General features: G+C 48.4%; 1 protein-coding gene across 1 annotated transcript in view; it reads right to left on the reverse strand.

Moving 5' to 3' along the window:
• The window catches only part of camk2a (calcium/calmodulin-dependent protein kinase II alpha), a gene marked incomplete at both ends in the record, with an annotated part of 226,637 nt that overhangs the window by 106,833 nt on the left and 97,127 nt on the right, over window positions 1-22,677 (reverse strand). Inside the window, one exon of the mRNA XM_084320467.1 lies at window positions 11,137-11,191. Coding sequence (XP_084176593.1) covers window positions 11,137-11,191 — 55 coding nt within the window. The remainder of the gene's footprint in view (window positions 1-11,136; window positions 11,192-22,677) is intronic.

A 22,677-nucleotide genomic window follows, 5' to 3' on the forward strand; every position in this document is an offset into this window, starting at 1 on the left:
AGACCGCCCTGATCAAGGTGACAAATGACCTCCTCATGGCTGCTGATGCTGGCAACATCAACATCCTCATCCTCCTGGACCTCTCAGCTGCCTTCGACACCATCTCACACTCAATCCTCCTAGACCGCCTGGAAAGTGTCCTTGGCATCACTGGTACCCCCTTGTCCTGGTTCACATCCTACCTTACCAACAGGTGGCAGTATGTTTCCCTCTGGGGCTCCAGGTCAGCTCCAGCACTTGTTAAACAGGGTGTTCCCCAGGGTTCGGTGCTAGGTCCGCTCCTTTTTATGATTTACCTCCTCCCACTCGGTGACATCATAAGGAAACATGGCCTCCACTTCCACTTCTATGCAGACGACACACAGCTTTACCTCCACACCAAACCCTCGGCTCCCCTTCCTCCCCCCTCCCTCACTGCCTGCCTCCAGGACATAAAAACACGGATGACCACCAACTTCCTTCAACTCAATAGTAAGAAGACCGAACTCATAGTTGTAGCCTCCCCAACCCTCCTCCAAAAGATCGACCACCTTGTTCTCTCCGTGGATGGCTACTCCATCTGCCCCTCCACAGAGGTAAGGAACCTGGGCGTAATACTGGACTCCACCCTCTCATTTCACCCTCACGTCAAGTCTGTCACCAGATCCGCCTTCTTCCACCTCAGAACCATCTCCCGCCTCCGCCCCTCACTCTCCGACACCTCAGCGGAAACACTCATTCACGCCTTCATCACTTCCCGCCTTGACTACTGTAACGGAATCCTTCTTGGTGCCTCCAAGAAGGTTCTGGATCGCTTACAGTATGTCCAAAACTCTGCTGCGAGGGTCCTCACGCGCACCAAACCCTGGCAGCACATCACCCCCACCCTGCAAAAACTCCACTGGCTCCCCATCAACTACCGAATCCCCTACAACATCCTCCTCCTCACCTACAAATCCCTGCACGGGTTGGCCCCTTCCTACCTGACCAACCTACTCCACCCCTACACTCCAGCACGAGGCCTCCGATCCTCCAACTCCGACCTCCTCACCATCCCCCGCACCAGGCGTTCCACACTGGGAGACCGAGCTTTCGCTGCAGCTGCCCCCAGACTGTGGAACTCCCTCTCCCCCCTCATCCTTGGCTCTGACACCATCAACCTCTTCAAAACCAAGCTAAAAACCCACCTGTTCACACTTGCCTTCACGCAACACAGCCCCGCTCCCAAGTAGCCCACCCCTGACTTTTTTTAAGCCACAGATTCCGTTGTTTTGTTTTGTTGTTTGTTTGTTTGTTAATTTCAACCACTTCATCCAATTGGACAGAACTTGCCTCCCTTTTTATTTTTTTTATCTCTTTTATCTAATTTGTTTTTTCTTGTTGTTACTATACACAGATCTTTTATGTATTTTATTATATTTTTTCAATTTTATTTCTTATTTTTTCCATCCTTTCCTTGTACAGTGTCCTTGAGTCTGAGAAAGGCGCTTCTCTCTTAAAATCCAATCTATTATTATTATTATTATTATTATTGCTACAAGACTGCTTTCAACGAATCAGACGATTTGCTACTAGACTGCTTTCGACTAATCAGACGCTTTGCTACAACACTGCTTTCAATTAATCAGACGCTTTGCTACAACACTGCTTTCAATGAATCAGACGCTTTGCTACAAGACTGCTTCCAACCAATCAGACACTTTGTTACAAGACTCCTTCCAATGAATCAGACGCTATGTTACAAGACTGCTTCAAACATGCAGACTGGGAGGCGGGAAGTCATCAATGAGTACACAGAGGGGATCACAGCATTTATTCAAAAGTGTAAAAATGATGTGATCCCACAAAAATGAAGGTTATCCTATAACCCTAGTTATGTGAATACTGGCTGGGCGTCCCACTCCAGCCTATTGAGATATTCATCTTTCGGGCACCTATTGTGCATGCGCTGAAAAAATGTACATGCACCTGCATTCGTCCGTGGCCACGCCTGCTCCTGTGTTTCCTTAAAACACAGGGTGTGGCCACTCCTATACCCTTCCGAGTCTGAATTTCACACGTGAAAAACAGCCAAGGGTCCTCAGGGCGTGAAGAGCGGGACGCTCAGCCAGTATTCACATAACTAGGGTTATAGGATAACCTTCTTTATGTTTCAACTGCTGAGCGTCCCGCTCCAGCCTATTGGGGTCAAAAGGGGGGAGCGGACACGTAGCCACGACAAATGCACCCCCTGAGGGCCTGGATGCCCATCGAAAAGGGGGAGGAGGGGAGTCCCGTCCACCTGCCCGTCCTAACGAGGGGGGGGGGGGGGGGGGGGCAGTCAACTCCAACCAATATGCGAATAAGGGACCACCAGTCACCCTAGGACGCACAATGTGAGTGGGACCGTGTGAACAGCGCACTCCACGGTCCACACCCACACACTCCTGCTAGCCCTCCTGGTAGCGGGCTGCAGGAGAAGTCCCGGTACTCAGGACTGCCTGGGAGACAGAACCCCCATGTCATGTCATGTCCATGAGGTAAAACCTGACAATAGGGCCCGGGGAGGACCAGGAGGCCACAGCGCAGATGTCCTCCACCGAGGCCCTCCCAAGCAGGGCAGTAGAGGCTGCCACTCCACGAGTGGAGTTTGCCCTGATGCCTGCGGGGGGAACCTGTCCGGCCAAGTGTAGCAGAGGGCAATGCCCTCGCATAACCAATGTGACAGGCGTTGCTTGGACAGCGCCTTACCTGCGCTGGGGCCACCGTAACAGACAAGCAGTTGACTGGTAGCCCTGAGGTCCTGTGTGCGCCTAAGGTACACGGTCAGCGCATGGACAGGACACAACAGGTGAAGGCTCGCCTCCAACTCACCTGCGTGAGGGGGAGGGTGAAATGCCTGTAGCACAATATCCCTGGAGCGATAAGAGCTCCGGATATTCTTTGGCACAAAAGCCGGATTGGGCCTCAGAATCACGCTGCTATCACCCTGTATAGACAGACACTCGGGCCATACCGAGAGAGCACATAGCTCACCCACGCGTTTAGCGGAAATGATGGCCAGAAGGAACGCCGCCTTGAAAGACAGTCGATCCAATGGCACCTGCTCAAGAGGTTCAAACAGGGCCCCGACAGTCCCCCCAGGACCAGTTGGAGGTCCCAGCTTGGGGAGAGAGCACGTTCAACAGGCTTGAGGCGCCGTGCGCCCAGCAGGAAATGTCTCACGAGAGGGTGGCTGAACAGCGTTCTTCCTTCAAAGCCCACATGACAAGAAGATATAGCTGCGGCATACACCTTCACTGTAGAGGCCGACAGCCTATCCAGGATAAACTGGAGGAAGGACAGAACCGAGTTCAGGGGACATGACACCGGGTCCAGGCCCCCAGCCTCACTACACTCTTGAAACATACGGCACTTCCCTGCGTAAACCGCCGTAGTGGACGGAGCGTGCACGTTCTGGATGGTGCTAATCACAGTAGTGTTAAGGTATCAAACGTAATACCTGAGGGAACCCACGCTGTGACCTCACATCGCTGAGACGCGGCCAAGTTTTCCCACCCTGACGACCTTTTAGAGACAGGGAAACCCGCTCCGTCGTCACATACAACACCAGGCTCGCCAAGCGCACACTCCAGGCATGTGGCGAAGGAGCCTCCTGACAGTACAACATTCTCATAGACAGACCCAGGAGTAGCAAGGGCCTGGGTATCAGCCTCCGTCATGAGAAGCGATATGTCGGGCCGCTTACGCTTCCCTGCAGGAACGCGGCCCAATGCCAGAGGGGGAACAGAGCCCTGATTCCCGTAACGGGGGGGGGGGGGGGGGGAACGGAGAGCTTGCTAGACACAGTGAGATGGCGGCGGTCTACTCCCCGGAGGGAGCCGAGGCCATCCAATTCGCCCGGTCCCACAGCCGCTGGGGTCTGTTGGCACTGTGAGAGCCTATCTCTCTGTTTCCAGGGTGTCTCGGGTGGGGGACGCACGGCCACTGGTCGGGGGTCTTGCAGCAGCCGCTGACGAGACAATACTCTCACCTCTGGCCATGAGGTGTGCGGCGGTGTGGGGGCCTGGCTATAGGCCGCCAACACCTCCGTTGACAAACCAAAAAGTCCATCCACTACGGAGAGGGGGGCCCTGAGGTGGGGAATTCTCCTCTCCTCCTTCAGGGGGGACTGCTCTAACCACATATGTCTGTGCACAAGTGTTGAAAGTGTCCTCCCCCTCCCTGAGGTTATAGCTTGCGGCTGCGTTAAAAGCTGTATAACCTCAAAACCCTGAGCGAGGGTCTTGGCGTCGGCCGGCCCCAAGACCCCACCGCCTGACACCATTTTCGACAGAAAAGCAGCCAAATTAGCAATGTTATTTGTTGCCGCTAGATTCTGTACTGCGGCGATATAAGCTTCATGAGCCCACTCAGCCACCTGCCGGGCCGACTCGCCCCTCTGTGTCGGCTTCCGGTCGGGGTGCCACTCTACCATGTCTGGGCAGAGGACCAAAGCCAACTGCTTCTCTAAGCGTGGCACACCGGTCCTAAGCCCTTCCATCAGGCCGTCTACCTGTGTAAAAGGTAGATAAGCCTTGGTTAGGCCCTTAACGCTAGACAGCGTCTGTCCCTCAGCGATATAAGGGTTAAGCGGGGAAAACACCAGGCACAGCCCCGGTTTCCCCCAGCCACACGGGAGTGGAGCCCCAATAGCAACAGCATTAGCATTAGTGGCGCACGCCATGATACTGGGAAAGACACTTAATAACGCTGCTTGTTGTGTGCATTCAACAGAGTACAAAGTCCCCTGCGCTGCACACGTGCCGCCGAGTCGTCTCACGGGACATTGGGCGACAGTGGCAGTACCAGCGCTGCAAGATGCCGTTGCCGGCCCTACCTTAGCACGGCCCAGTTTGACTACTGAGTGCCGTGCGACGTTCACCTGTCCACTGCCACGGGAATCTGAAGAAAGTCCAGCGTAGGGCCCATCTAGACGCGCTGGGGAAAACTCTGGGGCTGGGGAAATTCCGGCGGTAGTCCGACGTTCCTTAGTTTATCTTTTCTCTTCATATTATTTCCACTAATTGATGGTGCATTTAGCAAGGATCACGCATTAAAAAGACGAGAAGAACATAGGAGTGGCCACACCCTGTGTTTTAAGGAAACACAGGAGCAGGCGTGGCCACGGACGAATGCAGGTGCATGTAAATGTTTTCAGCGCATGGACAATAGGTGCCCGAAAGATGAATATCTCAATAGGCTGGAGCGGGACGCTCAGCAGTTGAAACATAACAATCTGGGTATTCCCCAACCAGAAACCATGGATAAACAACCATAAACCACAAATTAACAACCAAAAACATACGGTTATCTATATAACCATAGTTATGAGAGTAATAGCGAGCGCTCTGTGCTCTGCTGGAACATATCCCATATCCAGTCTATATACTGAATACATTTCTCCACATGTACCTATACACACCCATCCGTCTGGCCACACCCCCATCCGCTCCTCTACATAAGCAGGGGTGTGGCCATACTAACAGCTCCTTCCCAAGTGTTTCACCACCAAGACAAAGACCACAGGGTCCTCAGTGAGTCCAGCACAGAGCGCTCGCTATTACTCACATAACTATGGTTATATAGATAACCGTATGTTGTTACGTCATAGCTTACGCTCTGTGCTCTGCTGGAACACAGGAGCAGAGCAGAGCGGAAGCTCAACAAATGTACCCGCTGAGGCACCCCACAACCATCAGAACCAGGGAGGACCCGAGCTCCCGGACCCCCCTAGTGGAGGACGGGAGGGAATCGGATCCGACTGTGCGAAGAGGGGTTTAGCAACTCAAACGCACAGGGTGAGCAGACCTTGGGACTTACCTTCCCACAGAAGAACCCACGACTACACAAACGCGCAACCCACATGCCACTAGGGAATGAACGGGAAGAAACAAAACCCCCGTTACAACCCCAATATCACGGGGTCAAGGGCAAAAACCCAACCCTGTGGCAAGGCCGTAGCAGCGGAGCGCGAAGGAGGACCCAGCCCCAGGAAGGGACTGGACCCCCCGGAAAAGGGGGCCTGGTGAGGCCAACAACGCCGCAGCATCGAGACCCCACCAGGCGGTCAATAGTGACACCACCCCCCACATCGCCAGCGTATCAGACAGGGCCCATCCAAAAGCAGGCCCTTCCCCCTACAGCACGCCGCCCTGAAGCACTCAAGAGGCTACACCCACAGCGGGACCAGGCAGCGCACCGGGGAAACAACCCCCAAAGAGGCCGATCCCTCAATCCAGGTAACAGGTCAAAAAGACTCTACCTGAGCCTGGAGCACTGCGGACTAGACAGGCGCTAATGGGGTCTGCTGAAAACCGACCCTCTAGAGGGGCCGAGGCAGAGAAGGCAGACACGATTGGCAGACGTCATGAAAGGTGCGGGGGCACACTCGCAGGCAGACGGGGCCAAACCCGGCCTAACCCGAGAGTCGACTCCGCTACCAACACACCTGGAAACCAACCACCAACAGGAGGCGGTCGTTCCTATAACCCCCCCAAGAAAAAACTCCAAAACACAACTGCGGGTATACACCGGCTATACAGCAGTACAAGTGTTTCAGTTCTCAAGAAGGGGTTAACCCAGGCCAACAGGTCGAGGAGAACGAGTCCGGACCTGGGCCCGGCGGACCGGGACATATACAGGGATGCCAGAGGGGTACAATAACCACCTTGACAGCCCCCTCCCAGCCCCGCCAAGCAGGAGAAGAGAGGGGCGGAAGGACCAGGCTCCTTTAGCACAGCGCAAGGTACAACACAATAAGGACCAAGCAACAGTGAAGGATAACACGCAGCAACATAACCACAAACACCTCCATAACATCAAACCCTGCAACGCCCGGGCCGACCTGGCATTTTCCCCCGAAAAAGCACAAGTCCCTCAGGGTACCAGCAGATCTGCGCCCCGGCAGACAATGGGTTAACTGACCTGGTCCGGCGCGACCAGAACCAGTCCCGTGTCCTAATCACGCCGCCATCCCCAGTCCCAAGAGTGGGGGTAGGTACGCATATGGGTCTAAAACATCACAGAGAACGTGAGACCCCTCTGCCAATGCTTTGATCTATTCCATTATCTCTCCCAGAGATGAACGAGAATTCATCGAGACAAGCCTAGTACACTGGCGCTCGGAAGAGACAAACTCCATCCCAGTTGCCCCATAAAAACGCCTGTTTCAATGATGAGCAACCAAGGCGTGCAAGCCCATGCGTGGTTCCACACAGAAGCACCCAGGGCCAGCACTATGTACACGTCGAGACCCAAAACATATCAATGGTAATCCTAACAAGAACCCAGATAACGTTCCTCCAAGCCGCCTGGGAGAACGGCAAGAAGCCGCCAAAAAATACGAACATGGGTCCCAAATGACACGGCCGAGGGAAAAACAACACCCCCGTCAACCGCTCTAAAAAGAGAGGGGACGGGGAATCCCCAGAGAGACTTCCCACGTGAGCAACAAATTGAAAAGATTATGTAACATTGAGCCACGTGACCAAAAGCTCAAGACATATGTAACAGAGCGCAGAGCAGAACTCTTAAGTTCACATGCACCACAACACCATCTTGACAACAACAGAGGTCCACACATGGAGCCTGAAAATAACTCACGGAAGTCTCCAACCAATAGAAACGCGCCCAGTGACATACTCTATGGCGGGGGGAATTCCATGACCCACCTGGCCAAAAAAGGCGTGGAAACAGGGAACTCCCTACCCCCCCCCTCTCCCTACCCCGTGCCGCGCTGACCAATCAGTGCGGCAGGGAACCTGAAGGACAGAAGGCCCAACCCCCTGACCAATCAGAAAAGAGGGAAGGAGGGGTTTATCAGTTCACCCCCTCATAACCCCACACCCCGGATACGAAGAAAAACAATCCTACCAGGATAAGCTAAACCAACGCACGCCAGCCACAGTCGACAACTCGTCTGCAAACGGGGTTTATAAACAAGGCCGTAGGCTTATGTGCGAACACGACACCCGTGTTTCATGTTTTAAGAAAAAACACAGAAGTTTAAGAGAGGGTCTTTAAGACCTCGGTACAAGCTACACACACGAGCACTTCTTTAGGCTAACACTCCAACAAAGTTGTGGACTCGATGCCATCGTTTCCAATGTAACAGAATACACACAACCCCATCAGACAACGGTAAAAATTACCACTATAAGAAGAAACATACTTCTTCAGGATGAGGAACGAAAAGTCTTTCGACCGAGTGCTAGCCACAGGCCTTGCCAAGCACACATATATATAGCGACCAGAACGATTTAAAAGAAACAGTCCTGCTCTCCTAAACAACCCCACAGCTAGGCGAGGGTTCACACATCGTATCCCCAACATATACAGTGAATAAACACACAGTTTGTAACAAAAAATAGTCCCTCACCAGGAGGGACCCTTTATTTAATTGTAACAAAAATCATGTTTGGGGCAGGGAAGGGAACAGGGGAAAACAGGGGAAGTCACTAGCTGCGCCTGCCGTGTGCAGCACGACGCTTCCCACGGGGAGCCGGCCCGGAGGTCACCTCCGGGCGTGGTGCGGCTGGCTGCGGCGGACGAGGCACTCTCTCCACTCCTGGCCTTCTTCGCCGAACGCCCAGCAGCGGCGGCGGTGGTGGCGGTGGCAACGGTCGTGGACCCCCGACCACGTTGTCTCCGTCGGCCATCATCGGTGGCATCGGGTCGGGGGAAATGGGGTTGGAGCACAGCGCACTCCTCCTCCATCTCTCTGCAGGCAGCCGTCATCTGCTGCATGGCAGACCCGAAGAGCCCAGCATCGGAGAGGGGGGCCGTGAACAGGGGAATCCTCTTCTGCTCCGGCACCCTTGTTTGCTCCAGCCAAAGGTGGCACTGGGACAGAATGGCCAGGGCGCGCCCCTTCCCGACGGCTATCCCCTGCAGCTGAGTTAGGTGCAGGATGGCTCCAGCTGCCTGGGCGTGAAGGTACTGATGATGGTCATCCAACACCGACCCGCCCGCCATCATCCCCGACATGTAGCGCGCCAGCTGCGCGATGTTGGACGTCGCAGCCAAGCTCTGAGTCGCGGCGATGTATGACTGGTCACTCCAGTTAGCCATCTGCCTAGCCGATTTCCCTTGGGGAACCGGCTTTCGCAACGGCTCCCACACCACTTCGGGACAAAGAATAGATGCCATCGGGCTATCAAGCTGAGGCACCCCTTCCTTTAATCCCTGGACCAAACCCGCCACCCACGTGACTGGCACGTAGGCGGGGGTAAGGCCAGTGATGCGGGAGATTACCTGTCCCTGACGCACGTAGGCCTCCATCGAAGGGAAGAATGGGCAGACAACGCCCGTCTCCCTCACAGGACGACGTTGCCAGAGATGACCTATCAAGTCATCAGGGACAGGTGCAGGCAGAGGCTGCGGCAACGCCACGACATTAGCAACAGCGGCGGCCGCCATGAGCTCGGGGAACAAGGCACGCAACTCCCCATGCGCACCTCCCTCCACGTAGCCCGCGTCCCTCACGTACGGGAGGCTGCCATGTGTGGCGCCACCATCCGACACGGCTGATAGCTGGGCATCTCGTCTCCGAGTCGGAGGTTCTAACCCAACATCTGAGGACAAGGGACCCCAAGGAGACGCACCACCCCCTGCCACACCCTGAGGGGGAGAGTAATACGTCTCCAACGGGGCATCAAACAAGAGCGCTCCCGCTCCCTCCATAAAATCCTCAGTTTCCATCGGATACGGAGACAGAGCAAGAGCACCCTCGTTTGGCTCCAGCAGTTCCCCAAAGCCAGGCCGTTCGCCCCTGCAGCTCACCACCTTACGACGGGAGCGAGCAGAGGCGAAGAGCTTGTGTCTCAAATCCTCAGCCACGAGAGGAGCCGTCGGCCTGTCGGCCAACCGTCCACTGGCGGGGGAACCAGAGCTGGAACTAGGCCATCTCACGGGAGACGGCCTTGATTCAACAGCCCGTCGGAGAGGCAGACTCCCCACCGGACGCCGCTCGGGCATGCTCGACTGCCACGACCATGGAGTCAGAGCAGCCCCACGACGCACGGCGGACACGGCAATAGAAAACCGCTGGTGAAGGGTGACGTTGTGAGCACTCGAACCCCCAGATTTAGATGTAGACATTATAACTTAGCTTTTTCTCATAAATCGTGAGAGAGAGAAAAAACAAGAAACAATGTCCACACAGCTCCTCTCCAACAATTATTTTACACTAAAACTCAAGTGGTGTATACAAACACTCGCCGTGGCGAAAATAAGGAAGGAGCGGTTAGTATGGCCACACCCCTGCTTATGTAGAGAAGCGGATGGGGGTGTGGCCAGACGGATGGGTGTGTATAGGTACATGTGGAGAAATGTATTCAGTATATAGACTGGATATGGGATATGTTCCAGCAGAGCACAGAGCGTAAGCTATGACGTAACATAACCATGGATTAACAACCAGAAATCATAGATTAACAACCAGAAACTACAGATTAACAACCAGAAACCATGGATTAACAACCAGAAACCATGGATTAACAACCAAAAATTGTTGTTAATCCATGGGGGAAATAGCGTGAACCTCTGCACGCGTTACGTTTCCCCAGTGAAACTCCTCGCTGTCAGGTGAAAAGAAGCGGCTGGTGACTACACATGTATTGGAGGAGGCATGTGGTAGTTCTACACCCTCCCCAGGCCGACAGTGGGGCAATACGCGCAACGACCAGGAAGGGACTTGGCATAACGACTAAATTGGGATGGGTGAAAAATACAGTGGTGCAGAAATTGTGTTTCTGCTTGGCATATGAGCCAGGAAACAATAATGTCACTCTTCTACTGTAAAAGGACAGGGGTGTAACTAATAAACGTGAACCGTATGACTGACTTAAAAAAAAAGCATTGTAGTGGATCTTTAAATTCTATTTCAGAATACCCTGTTATAGAACCAAACACAATAGATTGGATCATTATACAACCACAAATGATAGAACAGACATGATCGAGTCAAACAAAATAGAAGACATTACAGAACTAAACACAATTTAAGTATTATAGAACCAAATACAATAGAACAGATTGCTATAATAACCAAGCCCTAACAACACAACACTATTAAACCACAGGAAACAGAACAGACTGCTATTCTATACAGAATAGAACACAATAGAAACAACTTACAGGTCAAAAATGAGGTAATGGTGCCCCTCTTCTGAGATACTGTCATGTAGACGGACTAGAACCAAGAAGGAAAGACAGAAAGAAAGACAGAAAGAAAGAAAGAAAGAAAGAAAGAAAGAAAGAAAGAAAGAAAGAAAGAAAGAAAGAAAGAAAGGAAAGAAAGAAAGAAAGAAAGAAAGAAAGAAAGAAAGAAAGAAAGAAAGAAAGAAAGAAAGAAAGAAAGAAAGAAAGAAAGAAAGAAAGAAAGAAAGAAAGAAAGAAAGAGGAAGAGTATAATTAGAATGTAATTACAATATAGGCGTAATATCATAAGTAAAATGTGATATGAATAGTACAAGACATATAATGCGATATAAATGTAATCAGGATGTAATAAAAACTACATTAGTTAGAATGTGAATGGAATGAGTGTAGTTAGAACTTATTTGAAATATAATTACACTGTAATTAGAATGTAACTAGAATATATTTACATCATAATTAGAACATTGTTACGATGGGTGGCGAAGGAAGGTGAGGAGAACCCAAATGCGGAACAACAATAACGAGAGAGAGGAGGCAGAGACGAAGGAGTAGGATATAGTGAAGGATATTTACTGAGCAGCGGTACACAAAAACACGTTACAAAGAATAAACAAAGGCGAACTGTAAAACACGGAAAAGCAAACCTAAGCAGTGCTGGAAAACAGGACTAGAATATACAGGAACGAACTCACGGGGAAATACAGGGTAAACGGCAGACAGGGAGCTTCACAAATGATAAACAGGGACACGACAGGATACCGGGGTAGAACAGAGACAATGACGCCACAAGGAAGTCAGTAACAAGCGGGTATAAATACTACCACTGATTGTAACGAGTAACACCTGGCAAAAGCCAGGCAATAATAAAAAATCTGATAAACACCCTAGGAATATACCAAACTAGACACAAAAGACATAACCATAATACAAAACCCAGACAGGAGGAAGACATCATACAAGGGAAGGGAGAGCCAAAGACAACATGAACAAGGACAGAACATTAATCATATTTAGCCACCCTAGGCATAAATATATAATAGAGTGCATTATCTGGAGGTGCCCGCCAGAGGGCAGCAGAAGGCCACTGTTCACATTGTTTACACTGTCCAGGACAGGACCCCGGCTGGGATCATGACAGAACATACTTTGAATGGAATAGGAACTGAATTGGAATGTTATCAGAAATGTAATTAGCATACAATCCCACTTCTACAAGAGCTGTCTCTACACCTGTACGTCACAACCACATCACAAGTCTTTTCCACATAAGCAAAACCATACCTTTAATAATAATAATAATAAAAAAACGTTATTTGTATAGCACCTTTCATGCAGCTCGAAGTGCTTCACAACAGAAAAAAGAAAAAATGAGCACATAAAGTGCAGACATATAAAATCACAGTTTTAAAAATAGACAATAATAGAAAGAGTAAGATAGAATAAACAGAGTAAAATAGTATATGGCTGCATGCATCATTGTTTCCATGGAGAAGGGACAAGGCTGCACAGATGCCATGAAATTAAATGATTTAACTTGTTTATAAAAGAGACAAAAAATATGGGGGGGAGAATAATATACTATAATTGATTCAATATGTTAAAGGTATACTGTAAGTGTTTTCTGTTTGTTAAAATAAGTGGTCTACATGTTAAATAATAGCTCTACATTCTGACAGCCACACTGTCATGGGTCTCCCAGTCCCTCTGCTCTGCAATAAACAGAAAATAAATAAAATAAATAAATGGATAAAGTGGGAACAGGATACCAGGAAGAAAGGAGAATTCAGAGCTAAGGGACTGAGAGACCCATGTTACTGACCAAACACTCTATATCAGTGATGGCTGTCACAATGTAGAGCTAGTTAATACGTATTTGAAGAAAATAATACCACTTACAGCTCCTTAAGGACAATTAATAAGAGGTAAAGGTAGCACCATTTGGGCAGAGATGTTTGACAGTGGAACATCGTCCAATTCTCTGCGTAGGAGTGTGCCAGATAATTAAAACATAATAAGAATGTAATTCACACACACACACAGATTCTTATATAACAGCTGACAGTGTGTGTGTGTGTGTGTGTGTGTGTGTGTGTGTGTGTGTGTGTGTGTGTGTGTGTGTGTGTGTGTGTGTGTGTGTGTGCGTGTGTGTGCGTGTGTGTGTGTGTGTGTGTGTGTGTGTGTGTGTGTGTGTGTAGGTGTGTAGGAGGAAAGAGGCTTTCGCTTGCTTCACCTTAAAACACTGTTGCTTAGCAACACACACACACAATCTTTGGTTTAGACTGTTATGTAACATTATATCTGTCTGCAGCTGTATCTATCTATCTATCTATCTATCTATCTATCTATCTATCTATCTATCTATCTATCTATCTATCTATCTATCTATCTATCTATCTATCTAACTATATACCTACCTACCTACCTACCTACCTACCTACCCATCTATCTATATATCTACCTATCTATATATATACCTACCTATTATCTACCTATCTATCTATATATCTATATCTATCTAGCTATCCATCCATTTATCTATCTCCCTCACTCAGAATCAGAATCAGTTTTATTATGGGCGGCTGAGTGGCGCAGTGGGCAATGCGCTCGCCACTAACGCAGGATATGCTGGTATCGAGCCCAGCTCTCGGCGTTGCTACCGGCTTGGCCGGCCGTCATACTAACACAATTGGCAGTGTTAGAGGGTGGGAAAGCCGGTGGGTGGGGATTGGACGTTGTGGACAGCGACTCCTACAGGTCGGTTCGGTGACGCCGGTACGGGTCATAAGCATAAGCGATGATAAAACGATCACTAATTTACAATACAATAATCAGAATGTAATAATCATGTGGTGGGTGCAGTAAAATCAGTGATAAAGGAGCCCTAGACATATCAAACACTACATGAGTGTAGTGTGTACAAATCAGTAATGTGTGCAAATCAGTCATAGGAACAGTGATTAAATAGCACTAGATTACCCCTAGTCACAGGCAGGTAGCAGGCCGGAAAAAAATCTAATCTACGAATTCCAATCTGGCTTCAGAACATCCCACTCCACTGACACATGCCTTCTCTATTTAAACGACCACATCAAACAAGAGGTGGACGCGGGCAAATACTGTGGCATGGTCATGCTGGACCTACAAAAGGCCTTCGACACTGTCAATCACACCATTCTGATTGACAAGCTAAAAGCAATTGGTTTTGATAGTCTATCAGTGAGCTGGATGCAATCCTACCTGGAGGGGAGAGAACAGATGGTGGAGGTAAACGGTACCCTATCCCCCCCCTCACAGTGAGCTGTGGTGTTCCACAAGGAAGCATACTAGGACCGCTACTGTTCCTAATTTATGCAAATGACATGTCGTGCTCAACGAGGGGCGTGGTGAGCAGCAACATGTAACACGCGTCCGTTTTGAGCTCTGCACAAAAACAATTATTTCGTTAAATTTCAGCCTTTAGACTAGTACTATAATTTGTTCAAATGGAGTATAACCACTCAACAACATAAGAAAAACAGTATTTTCGCAAATATTCTGTTGCACTTGAACGACAATCGACCCTCAGATGGCTAGCAAGCAAGAGCAGGCTGGCAAGAGCAGGCCTAAATCAACCCCGAAAGCCTCAGGCACTGTTGGAACCGGAACACCCAAAATGGCTGCGCCAGATATGCATTTCACCTCCATCATGCAAGCCATCAAAGACTCGGAACAACGGGTGATGTCAAAGATAGAAAGCACGGTGGCTATAATAACCACGGAACTGTACGCTAAGCTGGGAGACCTCTCTGACGAGCTACGAAGAGAAATAGCTACCGTGCGTTCGGAGCAACATGAGGCTATAGATCAGGCTAACCAAGATATCAAGCTACAGGCTACAGCCGTACAAGCGTTGGAAGAGGGAGCTAATCACTACTCCGATAGAGTCGTCGAGCTAGAAGCGGAGGTGAAATCGATGAAATCTGATATCAAACAACTAACGGCCAAAGCAAATGATCTTGAGTCCAGACAACGCAGAGACAATTGTCGGATAATTGGAGTAGATGAGCGTTTTGGAGGTGCACGTATGGAAGAAACGGTGGCGAAGCTGCTCCAGGATTCACTCAACCTAGACTACACTCCGACGATTGACCGGGCACACAGGAGTCTGCAACCCAAGCCAAAGGATGGGGATCCCCCGCGACAGATTGTGATCAGGTTCCACTACTTCCAGGAGAAGGTGGACATCCTGAGGAAGGCATCGACTCAACGACCCATCCACCACAACAAGAAACAGATCTACATCTTCCCAGATTACACGATGGCAGTAAGAAAACAACGCGCGGCCTTTAAGGTGGCTAGAGAGATGCTACACAGCTGCCCGAATATCAGGTTTGGTCTGTTGTTCCCAGCGACGTTGAAAATCACATCTCCTAAAGGGGAGCAGAAATCGTTCGACGACCCATCCGAGGCGGAGGATTATATAACCAGACATCTGAAAACGAGGGACTCGAACGAACAAGGTGAAGGTATCGGTTAGCCTCGTTAGCCAGCTATAGCAATTTTGCAGCTATCCCCACTGCCGGCCGAAGCCAGTCAAGCTAAACGTTATTATTGTGACAACAGTTAACAGAGGTTGTTACAATGAATGTGTTTGTGTATATTGGGATTGTGCTATGGACTTGATATAGACATTAATTTGCAGTAGCCACTGCTAGCTGCTAACTCGGGACCGGAGCGAACTGTGTGTATATGATATCTCTGGGACAGACTGATGACGTCAGACTGATGACGGCGTATCTGTGCGACCAATGCTCTTGGCATCTCGACTATTCAGTGGTGATGGAGGCTAAAAGGAGGTAGAGGGCGCTGAATGTCCAAATATAATTTCACCTACCATATTAATACCTTCTTACATATATGTGTGTGTGTGTATATGTATATATATGTATATATGAGTGCATGGTTGTGTGGGGATGTGTGTGTGTGTGCTCAATATTCCATTTAACCTTGCCTTACATAGATAAATGTTGGGGGATGCATGCATTGTGTGAATCAACCCTTTTTTCTTTACTACACTGCTGCGGTATGTGTGTGTATGTGTGTGTGTTTACGGGTGCACGCACACATTCATATATATTATATTATAGTGGTTGCGCATATATGCGTGCAATTATTTTTTCTTTATTATTAATATTATTATTTTAATAGGAGGGAGAGGGCACACATTGTTTAGTCAAATATGGGCTGAAGGGGCCAATATAATTTCACTTGCCATATTAATACTCTTATAGGTATGTGTGTGTATATGTATGTATGGTTGTATAGGTGGGAGTATGTATGTGTAAGTGCTCATTCACTATTTCATTTATCCTGTTCTACCACTCAGGATATAGTTGTCGGTGGATACATACGTTGTGTGGAGCTACCCTATTTTGGTACTACATTTCCAGCGTGGGTGAGTGTGTGGGTGTGTGTGTATATATATATATGTATATGTGCATTTATTATCTCTATATTATAAAAAAAATTGAGACCTAACAAGCACAGCCTGAATGCAAACATATGACTACTGTTGAGAGGTTATACCAGGAATTAAAAGTCTAGAAGACTGTTGTATTTGTTATTATGCCTTAATTGTTCTATTTCGTGCACAGCTCTTATACGGAGCGAGTTGGGTACTTAGTGTTTTTGTTAGATGGTATACTCAATCTGGGTTAGAGCAACCTACTTAATGGGGTGGTATTTTTCTGTGTTTTCTGTATTGTTGTCCTATATGTGTGTAATTGTTCCTCCTCTGAACTCTTGGGATCGACCGTCTGGGCCCGCCTGGATCAGCGCCTCTGTCCTCAGCCTGGCTGCACTGGTATGTTCTCCACGCATTTAGACAAATTCGACCATGGCTAAATTGAATATTTTAATTTGGAACGCAGGGGGTCTTAACGCCCCACACAAGCGTGCCAGTGTCCTTTGGTTATTGAAGAGAAGGAATATTGACATTGCTCTCCTTAGTGAGACACATTTATTGGTGGGTGATGTGTCAAGGCTAGCAAATCAACAATATCACGTTATCTCCCCATCCTCAGCCGATGATAAGACAAAAGGAGTCGTCATAGTTACAAGACGTAACCTTGATATCAAAGTCCTGGATGTGTGGTCGGACACGGAGGGAAGGATTACTATAGCAAAGGTTGAGTTCTCTCATAGGAAGATGGCAATAATAGCATTGTATGCCCCTAACACATTTGATTCAGCGTTCTATAATACAATCACGAAGAATATGTTGGAACTTACTGGATACGCTCTCATTGTGGGTGGCGATTTTAATGCGTGCTGGGATGCGGAGATGGATAGGTCCGGGTCCTCTGAAACAAGCGACCAAAAACGGTCCTCAGTCTAAGGCCCTCAGGATGTGGGCCCAGGACACGGGGCTCGCAGACCTATGGCGCATATCCAATCCCACCCTCAAGGATTACTCTCACCTGTCAGCCAGACAAAACCTTCTCTCGAATAGACTATGCATTCTCGTCCCCTAATATGTTTGATAGTTTCAACGTCTCATTGGTTCCCCTGGCTCTCTCGGACCACAAGGGGATTTTCCTTAAGGCAATGTCGTATATTTATCTAAATAAAACCTGTAAATTAAACAATAGAAATTATGCACATATATGAAATAGCAAAGAACTAGGTTATTTTCTCTTAGAAAAATAGAGACTCACAGCCATGCCAAATCACCTGTTAGGTTAACCATACATTTGAGTCAACAAGAAGGCTGTTAACTGGCCTCAGTCGAAATGGATCAAAATGACCCATATAAGCATTACGGGAAGGATTAAAATCATCTAGCGGTTGATGGAAAAAGCCACAGGAGAACTCAGTCAAAAAGCTAACAGTGCACCCCTTCAGCCTTCACTTAGCAGTTATAGGAAAGGCCCAGAGTGCCATAAAAATAAGAACAGATCAAATGGCAAACATATGACACATCTTCCTCCACAACGAACAGGGATGGTGCGCCAAATAACTAAACTTTTAAGTCAAGAAGTGACGGCCTGAAGGCCAACATCCGAGTTCTGTTTACTTTAGCTAAGCAGACCAAACAGGCCATTCTGTGATACCCACTGTTAAGTTGAGTGGGTACTATATTTCCATCTGTATGAGGGTCGCATTCAAGGACACTTGGGTAAATCATTCTAAAAGGAAACTAGTTCATATCCCCTCTGTAAGGTCACCTTGTAACGCTGTTTCGCAAGACCCAAATCACTGAGAGGGGAGACCTTCTAGCCAATAGGAAAGCAGGCTCTCTGGGGTGACGGCACTGGATGGGGCAAGGGTGGGGGGGGGTTCTCTCTTCTCTATAAAACCTACAGGTTGAATGATGGAGGTCAGACAGAGACACGGAGACACCGAGACGCAGAGAGACACGCAGAGAGAACGGAGAAGCAGAGACGGAGAATCCACCCCACCAGTTCGAGAATAAGAGACGCCACTAAGAAGCCCTCCGGGAAAAGCTGATTAGAGATAGAAAATAATTGATGCTGTGAACCAGATAATTTAAGCTGTTGGATATTCCAATAAAACAACGGTCAGAACCGTTTTCACCCGCAGCGCTGTCTCCGCCTCCACGTGATTTCCAAAGGACCACATTTGAATGAACTGTTACTTTAACGGGAAACACAACGAGCAGAGTAAGCTATTCCACTATACATTAGAGAAAGATCATATAGCTATAACATAGAATCATTGAGAAGATACATTAATCTGGCGCCGTGACTGCCGGTCTGTACATCCGAACGGAACCCAGGACAAGGACACAACAGAACTTCAAAAACTCTCAGAGCAGAGCAACGACGCCTGACTACACCATCCTCGAGCAACAACAACCAGCAGAGGCCAAACGGTGAGTTGAAGATGTGTCTGTGTTGTCGGGGTTTGTTTGGGCAGATTTCGAACAGGGGTAGGGAATGGTTGCATTGGCGCGATCGAGTTAAACGATTGAGCGCACAGCCGTATCGGCACTAATGGCGCGATCGAGTTAAACGATTGAGCGCACAGCCGTATCGGCACTAATGGCGCGATCGAGTTAAACGATTGAGCGCACAGCCGTATCGGCACTAATGAAATGAAGGGGATTGGCGCGATCGGGTTGGACAATAATATAGTTCAGGTCGCGCACTGCTGAGGGGCGGGAGGATTGCGCCAGGTTAGGCGACAGAGACTCTTGTTTAGAATCGTAGGTTCAAATGCAATGACAATAACTAGAGACGTCTGGTTTGTACGTTGCTAAAGACAAATCGACGTCGTACGAATCCGTTTAGTTCTTACGGAACAAGAGCTCTGGAGCGCGTAAGGTAGTCCTCTTAAACCTCGGAAAAATTAGCACTTGTGCACTGGGGGGTTATAAAGATCTGCGCTTATGTTCGAACTAAAAAACTGCACTTAGAAGCGATGAGGCATTATATAAGGACTTTGGTATGTAACAATGTATATATGTTGTTTAGATGAAATGGGATGGCACATGCATGGTATCATAGCTATGATCAAACGTACGTCATCATAACGCTAAACGTCGCGGGTTACTATATTGTTGCAGTATACGGAATAGAGCCGTTTTATACCCGGGAAGCTACTGCTATACAAAGCAGGGCTAATACATGCTAAGCTACGTTGCAAGCTAACGGGGAATGCTGGGGGTTATTAATGTTTAGTACGACTGTTGTGTTGAGATGACGGAACTTATAGCTTCATCCATGGTGGCTGAAAAAGGCTACCAAATGATGCTACATGATGTGCAAGGTTGACCAGTGCTAAGAATGATTATGTTGCTGAATGGAAGTATGAGTGTAACTGTGTGGATGAGAGAGGATGTGTGTAAATGAGTCTGCTAGAGGTTATGGAGTGGATGCCGGTATTTTTTGTATTATTATGAACCAGCTGGTGGCCAAGGCTGCAACGGAGAAACCACACCCCTGTCCTGCCAGCATTAGCTGGCGCGACGGGACTAGCGTGTGGACGCTGTGTTGCGTTTTCGAGTGAATTGAATGAATGACATGTGAGATGGAACCTAGGAGATGTGTAATGTGCGTTGAAATTTTTCAAATCGGGGCTGTAGAAGTTTAAAAGTAATGTAGTAAAGATCAAAGAAAACGGGGATTTTAGAGCTGGTGACGTCATAGGGAGCGTCGGAGCTTGGGGTGCGTTAGATTTGGAATAACGGGGCTAGATCGGGAGCGTTAGATTTAAAATATGGAGCCGGCCGGGGCCAAGCGGGCGAGCATGCTAGAATGAGGATAGTAATATAGGTTCTGTAAACGGGGGCTTAATAGGATTAAAGTTATGTTACGGGGTGTAGCTGGGGTTGTGTAAACGTCGCGATGTGTTGTGCCGCTCGAGTCAACAGGACTGGGCCGTTTAGGAGAAGTGATGTTGGATGCTAAGCTAAGCTGGTGCTAGCGGCACTGAGCTAACGAAGCTAAGATGCTAAGCTACCTGTGCTAACAAAATAGCATGATTGAACTCTCGGGGAATCTCGCGTGTTGCTACTCTTTGCTAGTGCGGGATCTTAGAGAGGCGATGGACAGGTACTTCCGGTGTAGAGGGTTCTGGGAATTGTAGTTTTGTGGTTGAGGTAGAACGTCGAGTTGACGTCTTGGGGTGGTTTACGTAATGACGCACTTGCGGGGGAGGCGTGGCGCCTCCTACAGGAAGTGGTGAGTGTTGTGGTGCGTTGGTGATGGACAGGACGTTCCAGCGGAGGGCGCTGTTGCCTCTTTTATAGTTTCACCTTTACAGGTGGAACGGGGTGCAGTTGGCAGTGGAGAAGGGTTTGTAATTATTATAAGTTTTGAGTAGCGACCATTTGTGGGGATTTATAAATTCTTTATGTTCGGTTTTTTCTGTTGTTGATGATGGGGGTGTTTACTGGTTTGATTATAGGTCTGTATTTGTTATGGGCCAGGTGTAATGGCGCTGGTGGGATTGGCGTGAACCCCCCCCCCCCCCCCTTTTTCCTCTGTCTCTTCCTCCCTCGTTCACGCTCTCTCCCTCCCTCCCTCCCTCCTTCCCTCCCTCCCTCCTTCCCTCCCCCCCCCCCCCCCTTCCCCCCCCCTCCCCCCCCCGCCCCCCTCCGCTCCATCCCTGTCTCCCGGCTTAACTTTGTGAGGGGACAGGTGCACAAAGGGAGTTTTTGTTTAGTATAGATTGCCTGATTGGTTGATTGATTGAAAATTTTTATTAACGGATTGTTTAATGGGTACGATACGGTACAGTTCAATACACACAATTGTTAAGGGGATGCAGACCGGAGAAAGACTTTCGTCTTGTTTACATCGGGGTCCCCCATTTTCAATTCATCATGGGTTTGGAGTATTGGTTATATTAATATAGTGTTACTTGCTAAAATAGGATTACATAAGGATAGATGGAATATTCATGGTCATTTTTTTGGTCTGATTAAAGTTAAGGTTGATTTAGACGGTTTTGGTAGTAGTTAATGTTGCATTGTGTGACCCCCCCCCCCCCCCCCCTTTCCTCCCCTTAGTCCCTGGATCCCTGTATCCCTCCCTCCTTTTTTCTTTTCCCTTCCCTGTCTCTCCTTGTATTTCGCCATCCCTAGATTGCGGCGTGTTGTGGGCATTTGGTTGTAGGTTTATTTGTACTGCGTTGTTATTGTATATGGGAAGTAGGTACCGGATGGGCGCTGGCCTGTCTAGGTGCAGGTGGTGGTAGGATGATTTGTGATATTCTTGGTGTGATAGAAGCTTGGGGTGATTCCGTTCAGGTTCGAAACTGAAGGGAGGACGCTTTGGGCTGTGAGTTGACGGTTCTTTGTGTATTCGGAGTACTGGGAGGATATTGCGGTGGCATAGTGCGGGTGTCCATGAAATTATTAACGTGGCCAGCTGTACTATGTGTCGGTCAGGGTTTTAGTGATCTAAGTTGCTAAAAGTTTATTGTTTTCCCTGATTAGGTGGTTGGTAGCAGTAGCAACACTGATTAATTTTTATTAAGTGTTGTGGGGGGTAATGGTTGTGTGTAAGGATGAATGAAATGGATGTAGTATGAGAAGTGAAGCGAAAGCGAATAATACATTTAGTCGATACGCTAATCGGAATAATACATTTAGTCGATACGCTAATCGGGCATTTAAAAGTAAGAAATAAGGTTAGGATGAACAGATTCATCAAGCAAAGAGAGATTAGAATCAGATGAAGGACCAGGTTTACAAAGGATTATTAGACAATGGATAGGAAGGGGATTAATGATTATATTTCCCAGGAAATCAGGAGGAGAGAGCACACAGGGGATTGGAAAACTCCAGTGTTCCTGTTGAAGGAACGGACAAAAAACAAGATAAGCTGTATCGTTATTTTTTCAAGCAAATCACACTGTGTCTCTTTAAATATATTAGTATAGTGTTGCCCGACATTTCCAATACATAACGAAGAGTGGAAATAATAAGGGAAATGCCACTGTATTAAGTTTGGATATTTCTGCTTTCTTTCTATACAGATGCTCGGCCGGACAGGTGCTCTAAACGACTTC

The sequence above is a fragment of the Notolepis coatsorum genome (genome assembly GCF_963971535.1).
Source record: "Notolepis coatsorum genome assembly, chromosome: 8".
Classification (NCBI taxonomy): domain Eukaryota; kingdom Metazoa; phylum Chordata; class Actinopteri; order Aulopiformes; family Paralepididae; genus Notolepis; species Notolepis coatsorum.